This window comes from Schistocerca serialis, chromosome 1 (genome assembly GCF_023864345.2).
Source record: "Schistocerca serialis cubense isolate TAMUIC-IGC-003099 chromosome 1, iqSchSeri2.2, whole genome shotgun sequence".
In the NCBI taxonomy this organism is placed as follows: Eukaryota; Metazoa; Arthropoda; class Insecta; order Orthoptera; family Acrididae; genus Schistocerca; species Schistocerca serialis.
The window spans coordinates 770,224,802-770,242,943 of record NC_064638.1 but is presented as its reverse complement, the minus strand read 5'-3'; the positions used below and the strand labels follow the sequence as shown (position 1 = coordinate 770,242,943).

The 18,142-nt window shown below is 38.6% G+C and overlaps 1 protein-coding gene across 5 annotated transcripts in view; it reads right to left on the bottom strand.

Annotated features, from left to right (window-relative positions):
• Positions 1–18,142, bottom strand: part of LOC126482899 (uncharacterized) — a 387,862-nt gene that overhangs the window by 52,133 nt on the left and 317,587 nt on the right. For all 5 annotated transcript variants that reach the window (XM_050106576.1, XM_050106577.1, XM_050106573.1 and 2 more), the window contains exon 5: positions 13,942–14,049. In XM_050106576.1, the coding sequence (XP_049962533.1) occupies positions 13,942–14,049 (108 nt within the window). The remainder of the gene's footprint in view (positions 1–13,941; positions 14,050–18,142) is intronic.

The window sequence follows — 18,142 nt, the reverse complement described above, 5'->3', positions numbered from 1 at the left end:
ATGCTGGTAGCATCTTTGCTGTTGCTGTTGTTGCTCCACATGCCCCCAAAGCCAGTTGATTGTAGGGTATCTCCTGCCTCTTCTTAATCAAACTAAGTGCAGGTTCTCAGGCCTTACTAAGGATGTAGCCACTATCACAAGTGGTCAGTGGTTCCCCTACTTGCATCTCAGTGGAACTGTTACTGACACAGAGCCAGAAATTAGACATCTGTGTTAGAACCTTAGTAATCCATACCATGTAGTTCTGATAGCAATGTTCTGTGATTGCTGACTTGTTAGCCTGCTACAGTCTGATGTGCCTTTGGTGTCGCAATGGAATAAATGTACCAACAGTTTTGGCAACTATTTTTGAGTATGTGTACTGTGTATAACTACATTTTTGAGTTAATAAAATCATTACCGTTACTTTACACTAGTGACCGGGTTTCATTTGACTGCCCCTTATATATATCTACAGCCATACTCTGCAAACCAGTGTGAAGTACATGGCAGATGGAAATTGCCATTGTACCAGTATTAGGACTTCTTGCCATTTAGCAATAGGAATAATGACTGTTTAAACTGCTCTGTGTATGCTGTAATTAATCTAATCTTGTCTTGCAATCACTATGGGAATGATACATAAGTGATTGTGGTATATCCCTAAAATCATCACTTGAATCTGGTTCCGGAAACTTTGTAAGTAGGTTTTCTCAGAATAGTTTGTGTCTATATTCAAGTGTCTGCCAATTCAGTTTCTTCAGCATCTCCATAACACACTCCCATGGGTCAAACAAACCTATGATCATTTGAGCAGCCCTTCTCTGTAAATGTTTATCTCTGTTAGTCCTATTTGGTACTCATCCCACATGCTTCATCTACATCTACATTGATACTCCGCAAGCCACCCAACGGTGTGTGGCGGAGGGCACTTTACGTGCCACTGTCATTACCTCCCTTTCCTGTTCCAGTCGCGTATGGTTCGCGGGAAGAACGACTGTCTGAAAGCCTCCGTGCGCGCTCTAATCTCTCTAATTTTACATTCGTGATCTCCTCGGGAAGTATAAGTAGGGGGAAGCAATATATTCGATACCTCATCCAGAAACGCACCCTCTCGAAACCTGGCGAGCAAGCTACACCGCGATGCAGAGCGCCTCTCTTGCAGAGTCTGCCACTTGAGTTTATTAAACATCTCCGTAACGCTATCACGGTTACCAAATAACCCAGTGACGAAACGCGCCGCTCTTCTTTGGATCTTCTCTATCTCCTCCGTCAACCCGACCTGGTACGGATCCCACACTGATGAGCAATACTCAAGTATAGGTCGAACGAGTGTTTTGTAAGCCACCTCCTTTGTTGATGGACTACATTTTCTAAGCACTCTCCCAATGAATCTCAACCTGGTACCCGCCTTACCAACAATTAGTTTTATATGATCATTCCACTTCAAATCGTTCCGTACGCATACTCCCAGATATTTTACAGAAGTAACTGCTACCAGTGTTTGTTCCGCTATCATATAATCATACAATAAAGGATCCTTCTTTCTATGTATTCGCAATACATTACATTTGTCTATGTTAAGGGTCAGTTGCCACTCCCTGCACCAAGTGCCTATCCGCTGCAGATCTTCCTGTATTTCGCTACAATTTTCTAATGCAGCAACTTCTCTGTATACTACAGCATCATCCGCGAAAAGCCGCATGGAACTTCCGACACTATCTTGAGTAATATTCTAGGTTGGGTTACACAAGTGTTTTGTATCCAATCTCTTTTGTAGACTGAATTTCCCTACTGTTCCTCGTGAACTGAAGTCAGCCACCCGTTTTACCTATTACTGGGCCTAAGTGATTATTCTATCTGATACCTCTACAAATTGTTACACTATGGTATTTGTATGAGTTGACCATTACAAATTGTGGCCCGTTGATATCACTGCCACAGGAGACAACATTTTTTTCATTTTGTTAAGTGTACAGTTCTGTGTTCCTGAACATTTAAAGCAAGTTGCCAGTCTTTAGCACCACTTTGAAATCATATTTAGATCTGACTTAATATTTGTGCAGTTGTTTTCAGACAGCATTTCATTATAGACAACTGCATGAACTGTGAAAAGTCTGGGGTTACTATTAATATTGTCTTTCTATCCAAACAAACATCAGGAAGGCCAACAGTGCCGACTGACTACCATGTTATCCTCAATCTAAAGGTGCCATTGGATATGGATACAAAGGGAGATGCAGTCAGCACACTTCTCTCATGGCCATTGTCAGTTTCTGTGACATGGAGTGCTACTTCTCAGTCAAGCTGCTCCTCAATTGGTCTCACAAGCCCTGAGTGTAGCCCACTTGCCAACAGCATATGGCAGACCAGGACAGTCGCCCATCCAAGTGCTAGCCACACATAACAGTGCTGAACTTTGGTGATCTGATAGGAAATATTGTCTACAAGGTCATTATAATACAATATGAATAGCCAGTGTCCCAAGACACTTTTCTGAGGCAACCTTAAATTACTTCTACAACTGCTGATGATTCGCTATCCAATGCTGCATTCTCCCTAAAAATCCAGTCATAAATTTCACAAGATACTGCACACAGTCATGCTAAAGGAGTATACTGAACTTGCTTCAGTTGCTGTTTGTACTACCTCACAGTCACTGATAGCGGATTAACAGCTTCAATGTGAACATCCTAAAAGAGTATGGTTCAAATTAGCATCAGTTGGATGTAAGTTGCAGTACTTGTGCAGAGATAAGAGGCTTGCACAGGATAGACTAGTGGGAAGATCTGCATCAAACCAGTCTTTGGACTGAAGAATTCAACAATAGCAGCAGCAGCAGCAACAACAACAACAATAACAGCAATAACAGTTCTGAAAAGCAGACGCCCATTGTGGGTTTCTATCCAGGTGCTGTGACAGATATTTCCAGACACTTAATTTTTTACAAGCTGATGTCCCCTCACCTACATAATCATCAGACCATGATTTTTTTTTCTATGCAAGCATCTTAAGGTTCAGGTGTTCAAAACTTGGTTGCAGACTTTGCCAGCCATGAAAAATGCAATACAGAAAGAAACTGATCTTATTCCTCATGAATTGCGCATTAGAATGATGCAGAATTCTGAAATCAAATTCAACAATGCACTGATTCCCAACTCGAGTAACACATTGTTTAAAAATGAAAAATTCCCATTGTGTAAATATTATTCATGTTAATACTGTTTCTTTATTTAGATCCATCAGTTTTTATTTGAACTTTACATTAGGGAGGGTGTGTTGTTACAATCTGCATAACATCAGCATTTATTTTCATTTTTAATACTCACTAATACTATATACATATCTCTTTGTGAGAGGCACTTTTAAATGATATTTTTTTTTTTTAAATTTATACTCTTTTTTCTTTGATTGAGTTTGGTACCATGTTAAATAACCTTTTGCCTGCTTCATCTAGAGCATTTATTGAGTTTGAGATTTCTCTATATTGTGTAATAATTTTCCTTCCCTTTGTTATAGTCATCTATGGCTCCATTTAGGATGTGTTTTATCACTTGACCTCACTGCCATAAAATCCTGATAAACAGAGTGTTACAGAATAATGTTTTAAAAATTTGGGAGATTATAGAGGATGAAATTCAGAAAATTTTGGAATAATAAACCTATAACCAGAAATGTGAAATAAAAGTTTCTACCATACTATGCACTTTCTATGCATTCAGTAGGCTAAATAAAACACCAGAACACTGTAGGCTAGAAAATGTTTATGGACAATAATGTACAATGAAACAACATAAACTGAATCTGTGGCTTCACTATGGTGAAGTAAATGTGCAATATGATAACCATCAACTTCACTACACAAGTGAATCTTATTTTCTCTGATTCTCTGTCAGATTCTTCACTCCACTCTGATGGTATCAAATGCTGTAAAGATGTACTCAATAAGCTCAGGTACTGTTTCTGCTGATATTGAGAACACAAGGAAGTTCACGTACCTACAAAGCAAAAGTCAAAAGGGCTGAGGTCAGGAAAGTGAACAAACCCATGACTGGGCATCTCCTTCCAACTACCCTCTGTCTGAAGTAGTCTGCAAGATATGCCCTGGCCTGATGATCAAAGTGCACTGGAGCACCTTTGTTCTGAAACCACTAGCATCTTCTCCCTCCCCCATCCTGCTATCCCTTCCCTTCCTTGCCTTATATCATCTCATTACCCCACCACCCATCCCAATAGATTGCTGCTCATGTCAGACACAGTCAAAGTTGGGCCTCAGCACCCGGAGATAGTGACCACGTGTATATGAGTTGGCTTATGTCAATGTGTGTGTTTTCTACTTCGGGAGAAGGACTTTGTCCAAAAGCTTACATATTTTAGCAGTCTTTTTCATCATGCCTGCCTGCAACTCAATGCTTCCTCTATGTGGTGAGTATCAATCTACCCTTTACTCACTGGTTCTTTTTTTTAACATTCTTTTTAATTAGTCAGCTTGTGTGCTTCCTCATATGTGAACTGTGTAGGCCAGATGTGAGAACATGAGCACATAGCAAATTGTCCTGATAACTTTATCATTCACATCTCTCGCTGTTTTGCTCTTGAGGAAAATCTGTGTCACTCTGTTTTGTCTGAAACACAACATACATTATTTTAGCTGATTCATAAAAAAACTGTATTGTTTTAGATACTTATTTGCATTTTCAGTATTCAAGAGTGCTTCCCTTTTGATCTCCTAATTTGTCTCAGTTGTTGTCCGTAAATATTTTCCAGCCTACAGTGTTCTGGTGTTTTATTTAGCCTACTGAATGCATAGAAAGTGCTGTGCCATCAGCAGATAAAGTTATGTTACTATTTTATGTAGTCTCAGAAATCATTTATGTAGAGAATAAATAGCACTGGTCTGAGGATGGAACCTTGGGGCATGCCATGTCTGACAGTTTGTAACTCCACACTGTAACTGATTATATTTCCCCCACCTGGTAAGTCTGACTTCTGTGAACTGATTCCTGTTCATAGTGTGCAAGTTAATTATGCCATAGCATTTCCCTCAAAATGCACAGAGTTTCTTCGTTAGTTTGGAATGATTCACACTGCCAAGTGCTTTGGAAAAATCCATGAAGATCCCACAAGTCTTCTGTTGCCTGTCAAGTGAAAAGAGACTATGTTCTGCTAAATCTGTTGGTGCCATTATTATTGCCTTCCTTTATTTGAAACCAAGTTGTGATGAGTGCAATATTTTAAATTTAGTTATAAGAGTTATTTTATTCTTTATTATCATCTCAAAGATTTTTGCAAAAGTGGAGATCAAAGATACTGGCCTGTAGTTTCCTAATTGACCTCCACTTCCCTTCTCAAATACTGGCTTTACTTTACTTCCTTATTGTGAATCTGCAAACACATTTTCCTCGATTGCAGCATTCACCACATGTATTAAGGGTTTTAGTATACTTTCTCTGCATCACTTTATGAGGTGTGATGAAACACCATCTAACCCAGATAGATGTCTGACTTTTAGTTGTTTTATTAGGTTTCAACTTATGGATTAGATGTTAGGATGAATGCAATGATATGACTTATATGAGATTTTGGCATTGTAAACTTCTCAGGAAAATTTAAGGCTGAGATTGGAACATAATACATTAACTACTTGGTGGCTATGTATGAAAATAAGAGAGTGTGTTGCCAGAGGTCTCCCAGTCACACGTGGAAAGTTGGATGTCACATGGTGTGAGATGAGCGTGACTATAGCACTAAAAAGAGCCTGCCCCATAACACAAGAAAGATGAAGGAACAGGAAAAGACAGTTTCTGCAAATCAATGAGCAGTTATGGTGCACTGTGATAGTCTTCTTCATTAGTGCATAGACCAGAAACAACATATGAATGACTTCATACAGGGAAGAATCTTTGGGAAACTGGAAGAAGGATGCAGAGCGACAAGTGCAGCCCAGCAGTTTAGTATTGTTCACAACGTTTCATGTGCATGGGAAGCATTCTGAACCATAGGCACTGCAGCATACAGGAGAGAACGTGGTCAATCGTGGACAGGTACAGCAGCAAATGACCTCTACATTGTGCAACAGCCAAGAATATACCTATGTCAAACAGTGGTTGCTACTGCAGCCACATTTAATAGGACTGCTGGGCATGCAGTCTCACTCTCCACAGTGGCATGGCAACTTTGTGAGGGTGACCTATTTGCCCAGTGACCAATACCTTGTGTTCTGTTGACATGTACACATTGATAGCAACATTTGCGATTATGCCAAGAGCATATGGACTGGAGCATCAAGTAGTAGAGTCACATGCTCTTCTCGGATAGGAGCAGATTCAGTCTGAGGTGTGGTTCTGGACATACCATTATATGTATGGGGAAAAGTGGCAACAAGTAATGCACCCAGGTGCATTGTCCAAAATGAGCTTTTCAATAGGCCAGGTGCTCTGGTGTGGGAATGGATAATGTTGCATGGGTGTACTGTCTACAAAACTTTGAAGATTGTACACTGACTGGTCAATGTCTTTGTGACACTGTGCTCCTTCCCCATGTGCATTTCTTCAGTGGTGCATTTGACTCTGACTTAATTTTTATGGGTAACGATGTGTGGTGCATTGAACAGCACATGTAGAGGAGTTTTTGGAATGAGAGGATATTCAGTGAATGGACTGGTTTGCCTGTTTGGTTGACTTAAATCCGATTGAGTACATATGGGATGCATTGGGGACACATTGAAGTTCATCCAAACGCATCAGTGCCCATCCAGCAGTTGTCAACCACATTAGTGGAGGAATGGAATGCCCTACAACATTGCATATTTACATAGAGAATTGGAAAACAGTGTGCTGCTTGGTATTTTATTTTGGTATATAAACTTCCTTCTGCTCTATTGCTTTCATCAGGACATGTCTTGATGTTGTAGATAGACATATGTCAACTTTGAGTAAACCATTATTGTTGTCTGTAATGGTTGGATATAATATTATTTTCAGCAATGTTTTAAAGCTATTCAATAATTTGCTGTTGCATATCCATTATAATAAATTTTTTATTATCTAACAGTAGTATTATTTTGTTTTATCACTACATCTGCTACGGTTATATAATATCTGCTAAAGATGTTTGCTACTTCCAGAGGATCTACATCACTTTTGCCACCTTTCAATGGGCAGAGGCCCTCTTCCCGTTGTGTTACTTTCCTTGTCTCTTCATGCATGATTCTCTGATGAAAATGCAGTACTCTTTCTTTTTTAGTTCATACAGAATATTACAAGCCTCAGTCTTTTTTAGCTTATGAAAGTCATAATACACTTTCAGCTTATTTCTTGCCTAGAGTATTTCCCCAGTCACCCACTGTTTTTCTTTTTGGTACTTGTTTTGCTGACAAGACATGTTACATTATAATAACCACTAAGTAAAGAATAAAGCTGGTCCCAATTTGGTATTTGCATCATTGTCTGCATATAATGTTTTTCATTTTTCTGCCATTAACACACTTTTTAACTGAATTATCTTTTGTGAATTATCTGCCTTTTTGCTCCAATATGTTCTGCTCACTTCCACCAGTCTTTATGTTAATGTCTGTCATGATTGCAAAATGACCTGCTAGTGTGTTACTGTAGAAAACTAAAAACTCTATCTGAACAGATCTTGTAAAGCCCAACAGTGTCATCCTCTGCCAATACGTGTCACTGGATGCACATATGGAGGAGCATGTGGTCATCACACTGCTCTCCCGGCTGTTGTCAGTTTTGTGACCAGAGTTGCTAGTCCTCATCAAGTAACTCCTCGATTGGTCTTACAAGGGCTAAGTTTACCTCACCTGCCAACAGCACTTGGCAGGCCTAGACAGTGACCCAGCAAAGTGATAGCCAAGCCCAATGGCACTTAACTTTGGTGATCTGATATGAACCGCTGTTACTAATGTGGCAAGGCTTAGTTACTCTCATGAGTTTATCTATTTTTGTTTTTAGCTTGTAAATCTGCAATAAGTCCAGATGTGTCTTAGTGTTGTATGTATTTTTTGTGTTTATTTTTAATCCCCAATAATCATAGGTGGGAATTTAAGGAGATGGGACCTGGATAAACTGACTAAATCAGAGGTTGTACAGAGTTTCAGGGAGATCATAAGGGAACAATTGACAGGAATGGGGGAAAGAAATACAGTAGAAGAAGAATGGGTAGCTCTGAGAGATGAAGTAGTGAAGGCAGCAGACGATCAAGTAGGTAAAAAGGCGAGGGCTAATAGAAATCCTTGGGTAACAGAAGAAATATTGAATTTAATTGATGAAAGGAGAAAATATAAAAATGCAGTAAATGAAGCAGGCAAAAAGGAATACAAACGTCTCAAAAATGAGATCGACAGGAAGTGCAAAATGGCTAAGCAGGGATGGCTAGAGGACAAATGTAAGGATGTAGAGGCTTGTCTCACTAGGTGTAAGATAGATACTGCCTACAGGAAAATTAAAGAGACCTTTGGAGAGAAGAGAACCACTTGTATGAATATCAAGAGCTCAGATGGCAACCCAGTTCTAAGCAAAGAAGGGAAGGCAGAAAGGTGGAAGGAGTATATAGAGGGCTTATACAAGGGCGATGTGCTTGAGGACAATATTATGGAAATGGAAGAGGATGTAGATGAAGACGAAATGGGAGATAAGATACTGCATGAAGAGTTTGACAGAGCACTGAAAGACCTGAGTCGAAACAAGGCCCCGGGAGTGGACAACATTCCATTAGAACTACTGACGGCCTTGGAAGAGCCAGTCCTGACAAAACTCTACCATTTGGTGAGCAAGATGTATGAGACAGGAGAAATACCCTCAGACTTCAAGAAGAATGTAATAATTCCAATCCCAAAGAAATCAGGTGCTGACAGATGTGAAAATTACCGAACAATCAGTTTAATAAGTCCCAGATGCAAAATACTAACGCGAATTCTTTACAGATGAATGGAGAAACTGGTAGAAGCCGACCTCAGGGAAGATCAGTTTGGATTCCATAGAAATATTGGAACACGTGAGGCAATACTGACCCTACGACTTATAGTAGAAGCTAGATTAAGGAAAGGCAAACCTACGTTTCTAGCATTTGTAGACTTAGAGAAAGCTTTTGACAGTGTTGACTGGAATACTCTCTTTCAAATTCTGAAGGTGGCAGGGGTAAAATACAGGGAGCGAAAGGCTATTTACAATTTGTACAGAAACCAGATGGCAGTTATAAGAGTCGAGGGACATGAAAAGGAAGCAGTGGTTGGGAAGGGAGTGAGACAGGGTTGTAGCCTATCCCTGATGTTATTCAATCTGTATATTGAACAAGCAGTGAAGGAAACAAAACAAAAATTCGGAGTAGGTATTAAAATGCATGGAGAAGAAATAAAAACTTTGAGGTTTGCCGATAACATTGTAATTCTGTCAGAGACAACAAAGAACTTAGAAGAGCAGTTGAACGGAATGGATAATGTCTTGAAAGGAGGATATAAGATGAACATCAACAAAAGCAAAACGAGGATAATGGAATGTAGTCGAATGAAGTCGGGTGATGCTGAGGGAATTAGATTAGGAAATGAGACATTTAAAGTAGTAAAAGAGTTTAGCTATTTCGGGAGCAAAATAACTGATACTGGTCGAAGTAGAGAGGATATAAAATGTAGACTGGCAATGGCAAGGAAAGCGCTTCTGAAGAAGAGAAATTTGTTAACATCGAATATAGATTTAAGTGTCATGAAGTCGTTTCTGAAAGTATTTGTATGGAGTGTAGCCATGTATGGAAATGAAACATGGACAATAACTAGTTTGGACAAGAAGAGAATAGAAGCTTTCAAAATGTGATGCTACAGAAGAATGCTGAAGATAAGGTGGGTAGATCACGTAAGTAATGAGGAGGTATTGAATAGAATTGGGGAGAAGAGAAGTTTGTGGCACAACTTGACTAGAAGAAGGGATCGGTTGGTAGGACATGTTCTGAGGCATCAAGGGATCGCCAATTTAGTATTGGAGGGCAGCGTGGAGGGTAAAAATCGTAGAGGGAGACCAAGAGATGAATACACTAAGCAGATTCAGAAGGATGTAGGTTGCAGTAGGTACTGGGGGATGAAGAAGCTTGCACAGGATAGAGTAGCATGGAGAGCTGCATCAAACCAGTCTCAGGACTGAAGACCACAACAACAACAATCATAGAATAAACATATGTTTTTGAAAGCTCTTGGATTGTGCCTTCTAGTAGTTCAAAGAATGTTTTTATTTAACTTTTTGTGCTAGGCACAGGCCAAATACAAAGTACATCTTCCGTGCAGTTTTTATTCCCACTGCAGCAGCTTCAATACTCACTTCACTAATATATTTTATGCTATTTTGAATGGCATAATTTGATTCACAGCTAGAGAAAATAAAAACCTCACCATCTTTATGCAATGTTCTGCAAAAGTTATTTACATTTGCAAATTTTTTAAGTTGGTAACCTCCACCTTTTTTTTGCCTATGTTCTGTTTCTATTATAATGTTTGGCCTATATTCCTGTAATTTCACCTCTAATTCATCTGCATTATTATTTGTGTACTAAATGTTCTGGTGAAGTATTCTAACTGTTGTCCTTAACTTTAATGATTTCCATTTCTGTGATGTGCTAAGCACTTTACTAGCTCCTTGTGCTTGTTTTACGCTGGACTTATTTTCCTCAGGTTGTGCCACTAAAACTGAACCATCGCTTTGCAATATGTCTGAATTCCTAACAACATTTTTAAACTGGTGACTGAGATGAACAATTTCATTTACATATTTTTCTGAGGGCTTCCTCCGCTTAGAATGACATATAATTGGCAGGTTATAATCAACTTTTTGCCATTTGGAAGCCTTTTCAATAGTCTGTGGTAAGGTGTTTGGATCTGTATGCAGGGACAGAATGAGCAGTTTTTATTAAATGCACATTCTTATATAATGTTCTCTGGCCATATCATCTGTTGCAAGGAAGCTTGTGTTGGGGAAGGCCTGGCAGATTATTCTAAACTATATAGAATATTTGCTTTCTTTATTGCTTCACTTATACATGAAAAACTAACAAGATCACATCTTTTAGAAATACCCATAAAAATTACTTGATGTTTGTGTAGACCATGGAGTTCTCATGTAAACAATGAGTGGCTTTATTGAGTTAGTTTTGGTAGATATCATTTGACCCTGCTATTAGAAAAATGTGCTGGGTAAAAGCGATCATTGGTGGGCCTGTTCTTAATTACTTTGCCCATGGAAGCTTCTGATTTGACAAAACTTATCACCTTAACATTCTGTTTATATCATAAAGTTTCATCAACTTTTCTGCCATGGTTATCTGCATTATTATCTGATGATTATTTTGCATTGTTTTCTTTGAGGTTATTTTTGTACTTTTATCTAATTTTAGATTTATGTGGGTAGTATTTCCAGTCATGTTCTGCACAAAAATGGAGTGAAGTCTCACAGTAGACCTCACAGAATTTTACACATGTTATTTCATTTAGTGTATGGCTATTAATGTCTACTATTGATCTTTAAAACAGATAAATTCTTAGTTGTAAATACTATAATTTCTCCAAAACCACTAGTAAAATTCCAGAGTGTGAAACAAGATCTGTGATATTATAACTAGAAATTACCATATATCTATTTGGAAAGGTGAAGCTGGTACCTATACATCTGTAATTAGTACAGCTATGAAACCAAATTATAGTATCTGAAACAATTTTGAAAATAGTTTAGATGAACAGCTTAGATGAATCCCCATGTATGTTAGACTAGTGACATTACAGTAGTTTACTTACACGTCACTTTATGAGAGGGCAACATTCCTATAATGATGAAGCAGATGCTAATAAAATATGTCATTTAACATACAAAACAATAATTTGTAAGTTTTGTAGTTATGTATCTGGAGTTATTATCCATCATGCAATTTAATATTTTAATGATTTCACATAATTACAAGGTGTACAACTTTGCTTCCGCTGTTTTTTCCCCAACATTTGAGGCTTTAATGAAATAAATTGGTTACACATGTATCATTCAAAGTATTTTCCATCACTGGCCACTACTTTCTCCCATCTTTTGGTCAGTGTACAAATCCTGCATCGAAAAAATTGTTCACCTTTTGAAGCAATGCATGAATCGATCCAATTTGTGACTTCTTCATGAGATTGGAAGTGTTGGTCAGCCAGGCCATGTGCCACTGATCTAAACAGGTGATAGTCACAGGGAGCAATGTCTGGAGAATGGCAGGTGGGGTAGGATTCCCATTTTAACATTTTAAAGTACGTTTTGACCTCTTCTGTAATGTGGGGTCGAGTGTTGTCTTGCTGCAAAACCACTTTATCATGCCTCTTGCTGTATTGCGGCCGTTTGTCTTTTAATGCTGTGCTCAAACACATTAACTGCATTGATAACGAGCACCTGTGATTGTTTCACTTGGTTTTAACACCTCATAGTACACGACGCCGAGCTGGTCCAACCAAACGCAGAGCATGATCTTGGAGCTTTGAATATTTGGTTTGGTCATCAACGTGGAAGCATGGCCAGAATATCCCCATGATTTTTCACGTTTAGGGTTATTGTAATGAACCCATTTTTTGTCTCCTGTCACAATGTGATGTAGAAATCCCTTCCGTTTTTGCCTCTAAAGCAACAGTTCACAAACACACACATGCCGTTAAACGTCTCTTGGTTTCAGGTCACACGGGACCCAAGTTCCTTCTTTCTGAAACATGCCCATAGCCTTGAGATGTTTTGAAATTGCTTGCTGTGTCACTCCCACTAATTGTGCCAATTCTTCTTGAGTTTGACACGAGTCTTCACTCAGTAATGTCTCCAATTCTGCATCTTCAAAAACATTCTCTCTTCCACCACTACGTCGGTCTACAACGTTAAAATCACCATTCTGGAAGCATTGAAACCACTCATGACACATTCTTTCACTAATAGTGTCCTTACCGTATGTACTTGAGAGCATTTGATGAGACTCAGCTGCGGTTTTCTTCATATTGAAACAAAACAGTAACACCTCCCACAAATGACGAGAATTAGGCTCGTAAATTGACATTTTTAATTGAGAACAACTTTATGATGCAGACACAAATTGACTAATGTTTGAATGAGGTTATGTTGACCGAGGTCCAAGCTAACTGCCTGATGTCTGTGATCTGTTTTTTTCAACTGCTATTTAAAGTTGTTGCCACATATCAGCAAACGGTGGAAGCAAAGTTGAACACCTTGTACATTCTGACAGGGTTTGCCTCCTACGTTGTGTCTCTGACAAATTAAATGGCCAGCTTCAACTGGTGCTTTTAAGGAATTTCTAATAATTGTAAGGGGATGCAGAAATATTCTATATTAGTCTCTACTGGCGTTAAAAATATGAGCTGTTTCAAATGTGACCTTGGCAGCATCATTCAAATTTAAGTTAAATGAATGGGATCACAAAGCATGATAAAGATGCTTGAATCCATATTTCTACTTTTACTGTGCAAGCCATTATGTTAAACAGGCATACCTTGAATGACTATTCATAACATGGCAGAAATCATTTAGATTATAGTTACAAAGTTATCCTTTTATTATTTGAAATTAAATAAAAGCAACATTTACTACTAGATTAGTCAAATGCTGTCAAGAGTACAATAAACTTCTTAATATTACTATATTTGCTACTGCAGTGTTGATCAATCAGGTGGAAAATATGTTGAATAAACCTTATACATTCTCTAAGAGTCAAGAATAAGAGGCTGCTCCAACGTCCCCAGAATTTGACCACTGGAATACATGTACACACACTATATGCCTTGTTGGACTGGCTTGATCTATGTTTGCCAGCATTGTGGTGAAATGTTTTCTGTTTTTGTACTCTGTTTTAAGAACTAGAAGTTTTACCTTATAACTAAAAGATTTCAAAGAAAAGATTTCATTGAATGTTATTTAAATTCATCCAAGAAATGTTTAATACAAGATATACCTGACCAGGTTGATTGCAGCAAACAGTAGAACATCCCGTTCCAGGATTATCTGTTGACTTGTATCCAGCAACTGTTGGTAGTACATCATCCATATTAAGGAGAAAGAGCTAAAAAAATGAACAATATTTGTCAAAGATAATAATTCTTATATCAAGTAAGTTGATTTAGTGTAATATTTCTATATACATGTGTTTTGAACTTCAGCTACACTACCTGAAATGCTTATTGGAAATGCTTATAGAAAAGATTTAACATGTATAAGACAATTTCTGTCCAAATATTTACACAATAACTAGCAATTTTTGGTTAATCATGCAAACAATCTTGCTGACAGTATAGAAATTAGAGCACTCAGTTACTTATAAAAGGAAGACTGTGATGTGCAGATGACATTCATAATAAAGATAGATGTCAAGATTGAATGTGAAAATTGGTCAGCTGCTGTCGAAGAGAACATATCCTTCAGTTAGAGTGACTGGTCCAACTATCAATGGGCAAACTTTCAAAACAATGGTTTGATGGAACAAAGATTAAAGGTGACAACATCTTATCTTCTACAGCTACATCTACTTATAAACCCCACAAGCCAGTATACAGTGCATAACAGAGGGTACCTTCTGCCACTACTAGTCATTGCCTTCTATATTCCACTAGCACATGGCGTGAGAGGAAAACACCTGTCTGTATGCCTCTGTAAGAGCCCTAATTTCTCTTATCTTGTCTTTGTGGTCCATGAAAAATGTATGTTGGTGGCAGCAGAATTGTTCTGCAGTCAGCTAGAAATTTCAGTTCTATAAATTTTCTCAACAGTGTTTCATGAAGAGAATATTGTCTTTCCTCCAGGGATTCCCATTTGAGTTCAGAGCATTTCCATAGTACTCACATGTTGATCAAACCTACTGGTAACAAATCTAGTAGTATGCCTCTGAAATGCTTTCAGGTATCCCTTTAATCCAATCCTGTAGGGTCCCAAACACTTGAACAGTATTCAACAATGGTTTACTTTAGTGTTCTATATGTACTCTCCTTTATAGATGAGCTATGCTTTTCTACAATTCTCCCAACAAAATCAAAATTGAGCACTTGCCTGCCATACTACCAATCTTATGTGATTGTTCCATTTTGTATCACTCTGCCGTGGCACGTGGTACACCTAGATATTTAATTGATGCAACCATGTCAAGCAGCACACCATTAATACTGTACTCCAGCATTACATGGTTCTTTTTCCTACTCATTTGGATTAACTTCCCTTTTTTTTTTTTTTTTTTTTTTTACAGCAAGCTGTTGTTCATCACGCCAAACAGAAATTCTATCTCAGAATCCTGAAACATCTTATAGTCATTCAACAATAACACTTTTCCATACACCACAGCATCATCAGCAAACAGCCACCAATTGCTGCTTGCCCTATACATCAGATTGTTTAAGTGTACAGAGAGCAAGGGTGTCCAGCCATACTTCTCTGGGGCACTCTTGTTAGTGCCCTCGTCTCTAACGAAAACTCACCATTCAGGACAACACACTGGGTTAAAAAGTCTTCCAGCCACTGATACGTCTGAGAACCCATTCCTTATGCATGGACCTTCATTAACAGTCTGCAGTGTGGCACTGTGTCAAATGGTGTCCAGAAGTCTAGGAGTATGGAATCAGCCTGTTACCCTTCAATCATTGTTGGCACGGTATCGTGCAAGAACAGGAAGCTGAGTTTTGCAAATGTTTCCTAAATCTGTACTGATTTTTTGACAGAAGATTTACTGTCTCAAGGAAATTTAATTATTTATTTTTGACTTGCAAGGGAATGGTCCTATCCAAGAATTCAAAGCCAGCCCTGAAATTTTTCAAACAGGAATAACACACCAAAAGAAATGTACTGTCTAAATTTCAGCTGCTAAGGCACACTGCAAATATTGTTTTAAAAGATGCTGCAGTTACTCAGTTTTACCACACAAAGAGCCATTTATAACAGCAGTTTGTACAGCCCTTCCTGCAAGTGTGCAAACTGGTGAATAAGCAGACACAGCCATGACAAGAGAATGTAGCCCAGTGTAGTGTGAAGTCCAAAGTGCACACATGTGAATTTAAAGCATTTAAACCACACCAAAAACATCTGAAATCATTAATTTTTTGATTAACTCACAGTTCATATCAACAGCAAAACTGTTGCAAATGTAATTGTTACATGAGTGACTAATACAGGAAAGATTAGAGATTAGATTAGATTAGTACTTGTTCCATAGATCATGAATATGACACTTCATAATGATGTGGAATGTGTCAGGTTGATAAAAGGTGTCTATACAAGATATTATATTACACAAAATATTACATGACACTTAATATTTTTAATTTTTTTTGTGGGTTTGGGGAAATTACCCACTTATTATATCCAAAAATTCATCTAATGAGTAGAAGGAGTTGCCATTAAGAAATTCTTTTAATTTCCTTTTAAATGCTATATGACTATCCTCCCCCCATGAACCATGGACCTTGCCGTTGGTGGAGAGGCTTGCGTGCCTCAGCGATACAGATGGCCGTACCGTAGGTGCAACCACAACGGAGGGGTATCTGTCGAGAGGCCAGACAAACATGTGGTTCCTGAAGAGGGGAGCAGCCTTTTCAGTAGTTGCAGGGGCAACAGTCTGGATGATTGACTGATCTGGCCTTGTAACATTAACCAAAACGGCCTTGCTGTGCTGGTACTGCGAACGGCTGAAAGCAAGGGGAAACTACAGCCGTAATTGTAATTTTTCCCGAGGACATGCAGCTTTACTGTATGATTAAATGATGATGGCGTCCTCTTGGGTAAAATATTCTGGAGGTAAAATAGTCCCCCATTCGGATCTCCGGGGGGGGGGGGGACTACTCAAGAGGACGTCGTTATCAGGAGAAAGAAAACTGGCATTCTACGGATCGGAGCGTGGAATGTCAGATCCCTTAATCGGGCAGGTAGGTTAGAAAATTTAATAAGGGAAATGGATAGGTTAAAGTTAGATATAGTGGGAATTAGTGAAGTTCGGTGGCAGGAGGAACAAGACTTTTGGTCAGGTGATTACAGGGTTATAAATACAAAATCAAATAGGGGTAATGCAGGAGTAGGTTTAATAATGAATAAAAAAATAGGAGTGTGGGTTAGCTACTACAAACAGCATAGTGAACGCATTATTGTGGCCAAGATAGACACAAAGCCCATGCCTACTACAGTAGTACAAGTTTATATGCCAACTAGCTCTGCAGATGATGAAGAAATTGATGAAATGTATGACGAGATAAAAGAAATTATTCAGGTAGTGAAGGGAGACAAAAATTTAATAGTCATGGGTGACTGGAATTCGTCAGTAGGAAAAGGGAGAGAAGGAAACATAGTAGGTGAATATGGATTGGGGGGAAGAAATGAAAGAGGAAGCCACCTTGTAGAATTTTGCACAGAGCATAACTTAATCATAGGTAACACTTGGTTCAGGAATCATGAAAGAAGGTTGTATACCTGGAAGAATCCTGGAGATACTAAAAGGTATCAGATAGATTACATAATGGTAAGACAGAGATTTAGGAACCAGGTTTTAAATTGTAAGACATTTCCAGGGGCAGATGTGGATTCTGACCACAATCTATTGGTTATGAATTGCAGATTGAAACTGAAGAAACTGCAAAAAGGCGGGAATTTAAGGAGATGGGACCTGGATAAACTGAAAGAACCAGAGGTTGTAGAGAGTTTCAGGGAGAGCATAAGGGAACAATTGACAGGAATGGGGGAAAGAAATACAGTAGAAGAAGAATGGGTAGCTCTGAGGGATGAAGTAGTGAAGGCAGCAGAGGATCAAGTAGGTAAAAAGACGAGGGCTAATAGAAATCCTTGGGTAACAGAAGAAATATTGAATTTAATTGATGAAAGGAGAAAATATAAAAATGCAGTAAATGAAGCAGGCAAAAAGGAATACAAACGTCTCAAAAATGAGATCGACAGGAAGTGCAAAATGGCTAAGCAGGCATGGCTAGAGGACAAATGTAAGGATGTAGAGACTTGTCTCACTAGGGGTAAGATAGATACTGCCTACAGGAAAATTAAAGAGACCTTTGGAGAGAAGAGAACCACTTGTATGAATATCAAGAGCTCAGATGGCAACCTAGTTCTAAGCAAAGAAGGGAAGGCAGAAAGGTGGAAGGAGTATATAGAGGGCTTATACAAGGGCGATGTAC